At 47.7% G+C, this 12368-nt stretch overlaps 1 protein-coding gene across 1 annotated transcript in view; it reads right to left on the bottom strand.

Moving 5' to 3' along the window:
* MAP4K5 (mitogen-activated protein kinase kinase kinase kinase 5) overlaps nucleotides 1–12368 on the bottom strand; it is a 70624-nt gene that overhangs the window by 39517 nt on the left and 18739 nt on the right. The window contains exon 2 of the mRNA XM_059474148.1: nucleotides 8287–8344. Within this exon, the coding sequence (XP_059330131.1) occupies nucleotides 8287–8344 (58 nt within the window). The remainder of the gene's footprint in view (nucleotides 1–8286; nucleotides 8345–12368) is intronic.

Raw genomic sequence — 12368 nt, 5'->3', positions numbered from 1 at the left:
ATCTGTGTCCAGTTTCATAATAGATAATTTGCAATGGGATTAAATTGCCTTCATCTGCATTGCCTGGGCAGATGTAAAGGTTTTCCTAACTGGAGAAATATTAGGGATGTTTACTTTTGTGTAAAATTTCCAACTTTTTTTTTGGTTGAAATTTCCATCAAATGAAAAAAAAATGAAAAGAAGAAAACACTCAACAAAACCCACCAGGAATGACTTGGAATGATGCTGCCTGTAGTAGAGGGAGACAGCAAAGATGATCTTGTGATCTGCTATTTATAAATGAAGAATTCATCCAAGAAATGGGGGTTACTTATAGAGAAAGGGGGGAAATAAAGGATTTGGAAGAGAAAGAAGAAAGAAGACAGGGAGCTGATAGAGAAGTAGCAAACAGATGGAAAGAAGAGAAGTTATCCATGAGAAAAGTTTGGCTAAAATATGGAGGAAATTTTTCTGCAAGATGAGACACAGAGATAGGGGAGAAGATGTATAGCTGCTCAAAGATGACAAGAATGAATACAAAACAAACCAATTCAGAGTTTCCAGGCAGCTGCAGTATTAATCTTGGCAGGAGGCACTGGAATAGGGCAAAAATTAAATATCCTTGGATAGCAGGAAAAAAAACCAGACACCATTTGTAGAAAATACTTCACTGAGAGGGAGACAGCAAGATAAAAAGAATTAGACCAAAGGTGACAGAACACCCATACAAAATAATCTGGTTTAGCAGTCAGGGATTTGATGGTGAACAACAGGGAATTGGGAATACTGGGGTTTGCCTGCTCATGTGTTGGCAATTTTGGGATGTGGGGCAATTTTGGGATGTGGGGCAGTGTGGGATGTGGGGCAGGTTTGGGATGTGGGGCAGTTTGGATGTGGGGCAGTTTGGGATGTGAGGCAGTTCGGGATGTGGGGCAGTGTGGGATGTGGGGCAGGTTTGGGATGTGGGGCAGTGTGGGATGTGGGGCAGTTTGGGATGTGGGGCAGTTTGGATGTGGGGCAGTTTGGGATGTGGGGCAGTTTGGATGTGGGGCAGTGTGGGATGTGGGGCAATGTGGGATGTGGGGCAGTTTGGGATGTGGGGCAGTTTGGATGTGGGGCAGTTTGGGATGTGGGGCAGTTTGGGATGTGGGGCAGTTTGGGATGTGGGGCAGTTTGGATGTGGGGCAGTGTGGGATGTGGTGCAGGTTTGGTATGTGTGGCAGTGTGGGATGTGGGGCAGTTTTGGATGTGGGGCAGTTTGGATGTGGGGCAGTGTGGGATGTGGGGCAGTTTGGATGTGGGGCAGTTTGGGATGTGGGGCAGTGTGGGATGTGGGGCAGTTTGGGATGTGAGGCAGTTCGGGATGTGGGGCAGTGTGGGATGTGGGGCAGGTTTGGGATGTGGGGCAGTGTGGGATGTGGGGCAGTTTGGGATGTGGGGCAGTGTGGGATGTGGGGCAGTTTGGATGTGGGGCAGTTTGGGATGTGGGGCAGTTTGGATGTGGGGCAGTGTGGGATGTGGGGCAATGTGGGATGTGGGGCAGTTTGGGATGTGGGGCAGTGTGGGATGTGGGGCAGTTTGGGATGTGGGGCAGTTTGGATGTGGGGCAGTTTGGGATGTGGAGCAGTTTTGGGATGTGTGGCAGTTTTGGATGTGGGGCAGTTTGGGATGTGGGGCAGGTTTGGTATGTGTGGCAGTTTGGGATGTGGGGCAGTTTGGATGTGGGGCAGTTTGGGATGTGGGGCAGGTTTGGGATGTGGAGCAGTTTTGGGATGTGTGGCAGTTTGGGATGTGGGGCAGTTTGGATGTGGGGCAGTTTGGGATGTGGGGCAGGTTTGGGATGTGGAGCAGTTTTGGGATGTGGGGCAGGTTTGGGATGTGGGGCAGTTTGGATGTGGGGCAGTTTGGGATGTGGGGCAGTTTGGGATGTGGAGCAGTTTTGGGATGTGTGGCAGTTTGGGATGTGGGGCAGTTTGGATGTGGGGCAGTTTGGGATGTGGGGCAGGTTTGGGATGTGGAGCAGTTTTGGGATGTGGGGCAGGTTTGGGATGTGGGGCAGTTTGGATGTGGGGCAGTTTGGGATGTGGGGCAGTTTGGATGTGGGGCAGTTTGGGATGTGGTGCAGGTTTGGTTGGTGTGGCAGTTTTGGATGTGGGGCAGTTTGGATGTGGGGCAGTGTGGGATGTGGGGCAGTGTGGGATGTGGGGCAGTTTGGGGTTTGGGATGTGGGGCAGTTTGGATGTGGGGCAGTGTGGGATGTGGGGCAGTTTGGATGTGGGGCAGTTTCTGGGTGGGAACATCCATCAGGGGAAGGCTGCAGATCCTGAGCGGGGGCTGAGGCACTGCAGCCTCCTCTGCTGAGGGGTTTTAGCAGAGAGCCCCACAGTGGAATTTTCTCCCTGGACAGCACATGAGGCTGTTTGTCCCCAGGTGCCAGGGACCCAGCCCCTGCCATGGGGTGGGATCTGAGCCCATCCCAGAAGCTGAGCAAGGTTAGGGCTGATAAATTCATGATAAATCTGAATTTAAATGGGAGATCATGGAGGAAACTGGTGGCACATCAACAGCTGTGAATTATTCTACTTGCAGAGCTCACCTGTGTGAGAGATGGGAGAGCTGGGAATGTTCCCCTGGAGAGGAGAAGGCTCCAGGGAGAGCTCAGAGCCCCTGGCAGGGCCTGAAGGGGCTCCAGGAGAGCTGCAGAGGGACTGGGGACAAGGGATGGAGGGACAGGAGCCAGGGAATGGCTCCCAGTGCCAGAGGGCAGGGATGGGTGGGAGATTGGGAATTGGGAATTCCTGGCTGGGCTGGAATTGCCAGAGCAGCTGTGGCTGCCCCTGGATCCCTGGCAGTGCCCAAGGCCAGGCTGGGCACTGGGGCACCCTGGGACAGTGGGAGGTGTCCCTGCCATGGCTGGGGTGGCACAGGGTGAGCTTTAGGTCCCTTCAAACCCAAACCATTCCATGATTCCATGATTCTGTGCACAGCTGGAATGTAGAGAGACCCTGCCAGGTTTCCTGGATGCAGAGCAGCTGTTCCCTGGGTGCTGCAGCACAGGAAGGCCCTGCTGGCTCCACACCCAGCACTGCTGCTCTCTGGGCATTCCTCATCCTCATGGCTTTTAGCCAAGTTTACTCCTGCACCCATTTTCACCCGCTCCACTGCTCTGAGTGGTCCCATCCTGCAGGAAGACCCCAGGTCACTTGTCACAACCAGCCCTGGGAAGAGCTGTGAATCCTTTGGGTGTCCTAAAGGTGACTTCTTGGGGAAGAAACTCCTGGGGTTTGTTTTAAACTGGTTTATTCTTCATCACTTCACAGCTGCACCATGGGGAGGAGGGAGGAGGGAAGTGATGGCACTCAGAGACCCCCCAGTGTCACCAGAGGGTGGGACAGAGGCACGTGTGAAGAGACCAGCCCTTCAAGGTGCAGCACTCCTGTCCAATCCCTCCAGTCCCTGCCATGGACATGGACATCATGGACCTCTCCTGATGGACATGGAGATGGCACTCCCAAACCTCTCCAGGCAGTCTGGCCTGGGATTTTTAATACTATAATGAAGATTTGGGATTTTCAACACTATAATTACCATTTGTAATTTAAAAATTAGACTATATTTAACAACAGGATTGGAGGAACACTTGTAAGGGACACTGAAGGATGAAGATCAGGGTCACACCACTGCAGCCTCTGCTGGGACCACTCCTCAAACATTTCTTATTTCAACAACCTGAGTTCCCAAACAAGGAGAGGAACCCCTATGGGAATGACAACAATCTGCCCCATCCCACAAACTCCACAGCCCAGCAACATCCACAGCTCCTCTGCAGCTCTCCTGGAGCCCCTTTGGGGGCTCTGAGCTCTCCCTGGAGCCTTCTCCTCCCCAGGGAGCACCCCCAGCTCTCCCCACACAGGTGAGCTCTGTGCTGACTCCCCAACACCCCTGTGCTCCAACAGATCCCAGGCACTCACTCCAAACCACTCTCCTGAAGCTCAGGAAGGTTCAGGCTGGGCTGAGGAAAGGGATGGCTTTCCCAAAATGCAGATCTTTCATCCTGTTTTATCCCTATCTTCTATAGAAATTTTTTATATGCTGTTTTATCCAGGACTGCTTTTCACAGGACTCATGGAAACCTGCAGTCTGGCAGAAAGAATTTCAATTCCCCAAACTTGAAACTCAAGTAACTTGATTCCAAGCAGGAGCAGCTATTTGGAAACAGTGATGTTTCCAGCAGCAGATTTTCCTGCTGGGCATGGAGCTGCCAGATGCTAACCACTGATGCTCCTCATTATCTCTCTGCTGATTCTAAATATTTCTGATGGTGATGTGCTGCCACGAGCTCCACAGCAAGGGGCACACCAGAGTTTGGAGTGAGTGGTCCAACACCAAAATAATTTCCCTGTGGATTTTCTCTTCTGCCCTGCCTGGGTCCTGGTTATGAGCAGCCTCTCAGCATATAATTGGTAATTAAAAATACAGAATTGGTAATTAAAAAGATATAATTGGTATTGCTCAGAGAAGCTGTGGCTGTCCCCTGGAGTGCCCAAGGCCAGGTTGGACAGGGCTGGGATGGTGGGAGGTGTCCCTGCCATGGCAGGGGTGGATTGGGATGATCTTTAAGGTTCCTTCCAACCCAAACCATTCAGGGATTCTGGGATTCCTCTCTCTTAGCAGTTTCTTCTCCTCTCTCCTTGCCTCACCTACCCACTCTTGTGCAGCTCAGTCTTTGATCTTCACTCTCCCTCTTCTCTGTTGCTGTTTTTCCTGATGTATTTTGCCAAATGATGTGTTCTCCTAATTTACCCCAAGTGTCACACTCTGCACTCCTTTCCAACTCAAATGGACTTTGCAGCTTCTTCCCTACTGGTAGCACTCCCTTCTCCCACCACAACCCCTTCTGTTGACTTTCCCCATCCCAAAAACTCTGCTTTAAGTGAAAACTTGCAGTACCTGGATCCTCCTCCGGATCCACACATTTCTTAAGAAGAACAGTGAATTATAAATTCATTATAAGGACACGAAGTAAAATCTGACCCCATTTCAACAAGCTGGATGTGATTAAAATTCTGGGCACTCTGGATTCCAAGTCCAGGCTGCCTTTGCTTTGTTCTGTGTTGGGTTGAGGCTGTGGCAGCACCATGTGGGACATGGGATAGCACACACAGGCCATGTCCAGCCTTTAATGGCTCTGGAACTCCTGGAACCTCAGGAATTTGGCCCCAGACACGATCCCAAACCAAACCAGGCTGCACAGCACAAGGCATGGAAGGTGTGTGTGTGCTAATGAGGAGTTATTTTCATATTTCCTCAACCCCAGGTGCTGCCAACAACAGTTCAAGCCCAGCAGGCTCAGTTTAAACCAGCCTCAGGCTCAGTTTAAACCAGCCTCAGGCTCAGTTTAAACCAGCCTCAGGCTCAGTTTAAATCAGCCTCAGGCTGGTTCTTCTCTACAGTTCATTTGGGGAATTCATGGCATAGGAAATGAGGCTGCCTTGCCTCAGTCCCCACAGTCCTGGGCTGCCAGGGCAGCTCTGCTGTGCAGAGGGGCCAGACCCCCCTGTGACCCTGACCCTGCTCCCTGTCCAGCTTAGGATCCAGCCCGAAACAGGGAACTGCCATTTCTGGGATCTCAAATGGAAAATGCAATCATTGGACCAAAAAAACCCAAAAACCCAGCAGTGAGATTCTTCTGTAACCTTGCAGAAGGCTCTGAACACGACAGAGGGCATCAGTTATCATGACAGCAGCACTTAAAACAGACATTAGCATATTTAAAAATACTTTTTATGATATTCTCCCAGGGAGAAAGTTCTGTGGCTGCAAACTCCACTGGCAAATAGTTCCCTCTTTGTATTGAGTCCCCTCTAGATTCATCTGCTAAACCCATAGAAGGAAGAGGCTTTAGTGTTTCAGACAGTTTTGGCTGCTGTGCTGCTGAGTACAGTTGGATTCGTTTCTGGAATAGAATTGGCTCCCAAATTATTTGAAGCATTTGTGCTCAGGGAATGCTGGGAAATGTCATTAGCGTGCCATAATACTTTTGCCTAATGCTCTCCAAAGCCTGTGCCAAAAAAATTTAAAAACAAAAAAAAAAAGGGAAAAACACTATTTTGACTCCAGGTGAGTGTGGGAGCAGACCTAGAGAACTGCCCCAAATTTAAATAAATTAGTGACAGCAACCTTCCAAGCTGGGATTGTTTTCTTTGTCTGGAGAAGAGACAAAGGTAAGAGTGATGAAATAAAATACAGATCCATGCTGGGATCTGCTTCCAGCTCTCTCTGGGTACTCACTCAGTACCTGCAGGAGATAAGGGAGGAACAGGAACAAACCAGGACTCACCCCTGCCATTCTCCTCAATCTGAATCTCCTAAAATCCTGCCATTTTACTGAGTGCAGTTCCTGCAGCCTTCATTCAGCACACTCCTCACCTCCTCTGGAGCACTCTCTGCTTCAGAGCCTTTTGTCTTTGCTCCCAATTCCCCTCTTGTTGATTAATCAAGTGTTGAATTTGGAGCTCTTATTTTTCCATCAGCTAATTAATTTCCATTGATGAGCCTTCTCCTCCTCCTCTCCAGAAGATGCTGTATGTAACTCCCAAGCCTATTTCTCCACTCTCTAATTTAGGAAATTTATTATTAATTTTATTCCAGCTGTGTCCTACTGTGTGAAAGGAACTTGTGCTGCTGTTTGGAGGGGCTGCCCTTCCCAGGAAACCACCACAGGGAATTCCAACAGCTCCTGACCTGGTCCAGGAATTGATAAATGCCCTGTAATTTACAGTCTTCAAAAACTACTCAAAACCCTTAAAATTAGTCAGAAAATTGAAGTGTGTAGCAGCCAATTATTAATTTCTTTTAAAATCTGGCATATTTCAAACATGAGAATGGAAAAAGGAGTAAGTAAGTAAATAAATGCCGTGAATCCTCCTCAAAAACCAAACACCCAACAAGATCCCTGCCAGGAGGCTGTGGGTGTACATGAGGTGGATGGAGATCAGGTTGGCAATGTTCAAAAGAAGATGGATTAAAAAACTAAAACAAAACAAACCAGACAAAATGGCTTCCTGTGGTGATCAGACCAATATAATTAAACACAAGAAATGGTCATCAGTGCTAATTAAAACTGGGGCCAGATTCTTGCATTTATCACTGCAATGGTTAAGCAGCATCAAGGAAAGGCAGAATCCTGCTCCTCCCTCAGCTCTATCAACAGAGGATTTGGCCCTGCTTCACTCAGCTTCCAAAACAGTTCCTCAAATTCAGAATAAAACCAGATCCACTTCATTTGGATTGGCTGCAGTGACACCGGGCTGGAGGAGGCTGCTCACCAAGGTGGCAGTGCATTATTATTGTCCTTTTTCTGTCACTGAAGCATCACTCTGCCCCACCACAGCCCCACTGCCCCAAACTGGCCACAGCAGCTCACACAGGGTGTGAGGGATCCCCCTGTGTCCCCAGTGCCTAATTAACCCTGGCACTGCAGCCAATTAATAAACCCAGCCCGCTCTGCCAAGGGGGCTGAGCATCCCAGGCACCCAAAGGCAGAGATTTTCACTTCTCCCCTGAGCATCCCCTGCTGTTCCTACCTTCTGCCTTCAAACCCATTTCTTTTTCTGCACAGAACCAACCAGAATTAAAATGAACCCTCCCCTCAGCTCTTCAGCCCCACATGGTCTTTAAGTTCTCTTCCAACTCAAATCATGCTGGGATTTTGTGATTCTCTGACTTCCACTCAGGACACAATTCCAGATTTCAGCCCTCTGTGCAGGACTCAGGTTAAACTCCAGCTCAGGAAATCTCCTGGGCAGCAAAGGAGATCCCTTGGGCCTCCTGCTTTTAGGAGGAGAGGCAGAAACTCCAAGGGCAGTAGGAGCCATCCCCCTCCCTCAGCACAGAAAGCAAAGATGACACATCCCAAGCAGGGCTCTGCTTTTCCCAGCGCACCTTTGGTGGGAGTTGGGATCCCTGCCTGATCCCTTCCCCCTTCAACTCCCACAGCTCCTCGCTGCCTCAGAGCTCACAATCCACCATCTGTCCCTGATCTCCTCTTTGTACCCACAACACGCTGTAATTGCAACATCTCCTCATGCAGCAATTGATCAGGCAGATAAGAACAAACAAGGAAATAGTGAGCATGACACAGCCAAGAGCAGTGGTACATCCTGCAGGGCTTCCTGTCGTCTAACTACAAAAAAAAACAACAACCCCAAACACTTCTTTTGTCTAGAACTTCACAGTGGGTGAAAATAAACACATGGAAAAAATGAAAATGTGATTCAAAAATACAGGAAAGAATGTAAAACTTACCAGGCTCTAACTTGATTATTTTTACAGCAGCCAGTTCTCCTGTGTGAAGATTTCTAGCCTGAAACAAGAGAGTTAAGATGTATTTAGATATAGTTAAGATGGATATTTTGATATTTAGCTATAGTTAAGATATATTTAATCAGAAATCAAGGCACCTCACAGTCTTACAGATTGTGCAAAAATAAGATGTTGTCTGATACAAATACAATGCAAAGCTGAGACCAACGTGGGTGAGGATAATTTGGGTTTGGAATTAGCTCAGCACCAGCCTGTCTGGAATTGTGAAGTGTTCCTGACAGTTCTTTTGCAGACTTTAGAACATCAAATCACAGAATCACTGAGGCTGGAAAAGCTCTCCAAGGTCATCCCATCTGTGACTGTCACCACCTTGTCCCCAGGGATGGACACTCCAAACCTCCCTGGGCAGCCCCTTCCAACCCCTGAGCATCCTCTGAGGAAGGAATTCCTCCTCATGTCCAACCTGGGCGTGGAAATGAGAGCTCACCCCTCTCAAAGACCATTTTAAGGGAAGTTCCTGGCACTCAAGGATGCAGCAGGGGCTCACCCATCTCATGGTGTGCCCCAAAGTGGAACTGAGAGGGGCAGGAGAGGCACTGCAGAGGCACCAGGGATGAGTCACAGCTCCCTGCAACAGCTGCACTCTGCACACTCCTTCCTTGCTCCCTCCTCCTCCTCCTCAGAAGCAGCAGCAGCTCCAGTTAAGCCTTTACAGAACTGTCCTCTCTGGATGTGCTCCAAATTTCAGCTGAGAATTCAGGGCTGGAAGGTGTCACAGGAACCTCAGATACAGAAAGTTTTAAGAGGGGATTTTGTGAACACTTTCTAGTAACTAAATCACTCAGGCTAAACTATTATTCAGGACACACAACCTGATTTAATTAGGCTGAACATCCAAGAGTTACAGGAGTTTAACCCCAGTTGTTTCATTTTTACCCTAACAAATATGTAGGGTCTTCTGAACAGCTGAAATCTGGTGAAGAGGTGGGTTATGGAAAATGGAGAGAAAACTGGGTTAAGTTAAATCAGTTTGGACTTGAGATGAGGATGTAAAGGAAATTTGACCCTGAGAAGGGAGTCATTACAGAACACTTCTCCTGTGCATGGACAAGAAGTCTTAAAAACAGGAAAATCAAGAGCCTGAAGGATTAACCCCTGAGTTTTATCAATACTTACTCAAGCTTCAAATTAGGGAAAGGCTTTCCAGTCAGGAAAAAAACCCAACCAAGCAAACCAAACCAAACCAAACCAAACCAAACCAAACCAAACCAAACCAAACCAAACCAAACCAAACCCAATGATTGGCCTTTCTAAGTCCTGCAGTGCTAAGACACGGGATGGGTTTCAAACTCAGGCCAAGGACACAAATATGACTCAAGCTGATCTCAAAGAGAATCTGAACAATTCTACAAAGGACCCAAACATTTGCAGACCAAATCACTCAGAGTCATCTGCAAACCACAAAGGAAACATTCACCACTTCTGAAAGCACCTTCCCACCGAGGTGTTTTTTGCTTTAGACCACAGCAAAATCTTCGGTGTCCTTCAAAATGCAGAAGGAGCAGGTGGATGCCAGTGGGATAAAGGGTTAGGATAAAGGATAAAGGATTGCTCTGGTCCTGTTAGATCAGTGTGAAGCAGGGACGTTCCCAGCAGGGACACACACTGTGCCTTTTGTCCAGGAGCAGCTCAGATGTTCAGGTGAAGTTGCCTGCACCATTTCCAGAGATCAGCTTCACCTCTGGAGCACCAAAAGGATCACATTCCTCACAAATATTCTTTTTCCACACCAGCAGTGACTGCCACTGTCGTGCTGAAGCCTGCAGGAATGGATGGAGCCTGCCAAAGTCTGCTTGGCTGGGATCTGAAGGTTCAGGCAGGGGAACACTGCAGCTCCTGGCTCCCAGCTCTCTCACACGACACAGCTCCACTAAATCCTGTCCTGCTGCTTTCCAACAGCACCACTAAGCTCATATTTAATCTATAGCTTGGACTATTCTGGGTTGCAACCATCAGACTCTGCCTGCTGGAACACAGAAGTCCCCACTGGGTTGATATTTATGACCTAAAGCTATCAAGTTGTCTGTGTTTTCTGGTCCCACAGCTTTCCTCTTCCACCAGACACATTCTTGAGTTGATGACACCGAGACCACACGTGATCATTAACTCCTGTCCATGCCAGAACCAAAGGCAACATCCCAAATATTCCCTGATCCTTAAAATCCCTGTGTGGGTGCTCCCAGACAAGGAACGGTTTTAGCTCTCCAGTCTAGACACCGGCACTGTGAGCACACAGCAAATCACCCAAAATGCTCCCCAAGGGACGTCACCCAGATGTCACCAGAGGCTTTTGTTCCCCGCTCTTGGCTGGCAGCAGCTCCACCTTCCCTGTGCCACCTGCCACTCCATCAATAATGAATTACTGCTCTCATTACAAATGCAACAAGGCCAGGCCTAAAAACTGGTTCTCCCTGTACACACCTAGATGTGAAAAGTGTCAGATCAGGATTCCTCAGATCACTCTGGGATGTGTTAGTCAAAGAAATCTTCATTTCCCACGACTCACTGCAGTTTGCATCATTTTATTTTTTGTTTTTAAAGAACTGCGCAGTTACCAAGGAAGCCACAGACAGGAAGGCGCCAAAGCCAATGTCACTGGCTTGTGATTCAAACCTGAAATCTGACTAGAAATGATATCTGACAAAAATGTAAGTCCCTAATGGGAAAAATTAATTAATGATCTATCAGTCTGTCTTATTGATATAATTCTGCACTGCAGAGGGGAACTACAGACTAAGAAATTACAGTTCTTCAATTCATGTTATTGACATTTCCTTAATATCTGCCTCCTCCTCATCCTTTGAAATTTCCTCTGTATTTCAATTTCAATTTAAAATCAGCTGAAATTTTTGAAATTAGCCAGAGGCCAGGGAAGCTGTTACTCCATGCCAAGCAATGCAGACCTGTTCAGTATCTCATGAGCCATTACTGACATAGGAAATAATAATTTCTATGCATTTATCCCATAAAGATGACATATATAAAATGAACCTTGGTGATATATTTCACTTTTAAGGAAGACAAGATTTGTTAGATGTCTTATTGTCTTTAATTCTTTTGGCCTTGATCCCTTCAATATATAAGAAAATCTCCTAAGAATTTATTTGACACTAAAGGCTGAAAGACTCAGGGCTGGTGTCCACATCTCCATCAGCAACGTGGTCCAGTTCCAGGACAGAAGCACATCCCAAATTCCCAAGATATTTGCTGGAAGACTTTCTCCAAGAGGAAGACAGAGCTTTTGCCCTTCGGTAGTATTGATCCTAATTTTATTTCATAAGACTCAAAGCTGAAGATCATGTTCCCTATAGGATGAAAATTAAAACTACAGGATTTTGGCAGAAGGATTGCAAAGCTCCAACATGTGCCACACAAGAATGGGATCAGAACAAGAATGAGGTGAACCACAGCCAAATTTTCATTTGCTCAATGCCATTTACAGAGTTTATTTACTGAGAAAGGAGAGTTTGGCAGCAGCCTTTTGGTCACCTCTTCAGCTGTCCCCCATCCTGACAGGGGATGAGTGACAGCATCCCACTGAGCACAGCTCTTCCAGAATATTTTAGCAACTGAATACTAACACTGCAGAACATCACATGGAATCTGTGTTCAAAATAAAAATAAAACAAAACAAAAGTACAAACACAAGTACTCTTTTTTTTTTTTTTGCAGATATCCTATTGCATGGCTGTAGTGATCGAGCACATCCCACCCCACTGGGACAGCACTGTTAGTAGGAGTGTTTTGGGGAGCTGGGAGAGTTTTGTAGGATCACACACACAAAAACAATTGGGTTTTCCCACTGACACTTGACTTTCCTCCCCAACAGCTGCTGTGGGACAGTGGGACCCGAGGTGGGGCCCGTGGCAATCCCAGTGTGCGACGCTTCCCACCGCACACCCGACCACCACACCTGAGGAAACACAGCTGGCGAGGGCATTCTGCAGCCAGTGACCAGAAATAACACACAGAACTGGTTTCACAACCAGATATTCACTCTGCAC

Source organism: Ammospiza nelsoni, chromosome 6 (assembly GCF_027579445.1).
Source record: "Ammospiza nelsoni isolate bAmmNel1 chromosome 6, bAmmNel1.pri, whole genome shotgun sequence".
Lineage (NCBI taxonomy): Eukaryota > Metazoa > Chordata > Aves > Passeriformes > Passerellidae > Ammospiza > Ammospiza nelsoni.
This window is presented reverse-complemented; position numbering and strand designations above follow the sequence as displayed.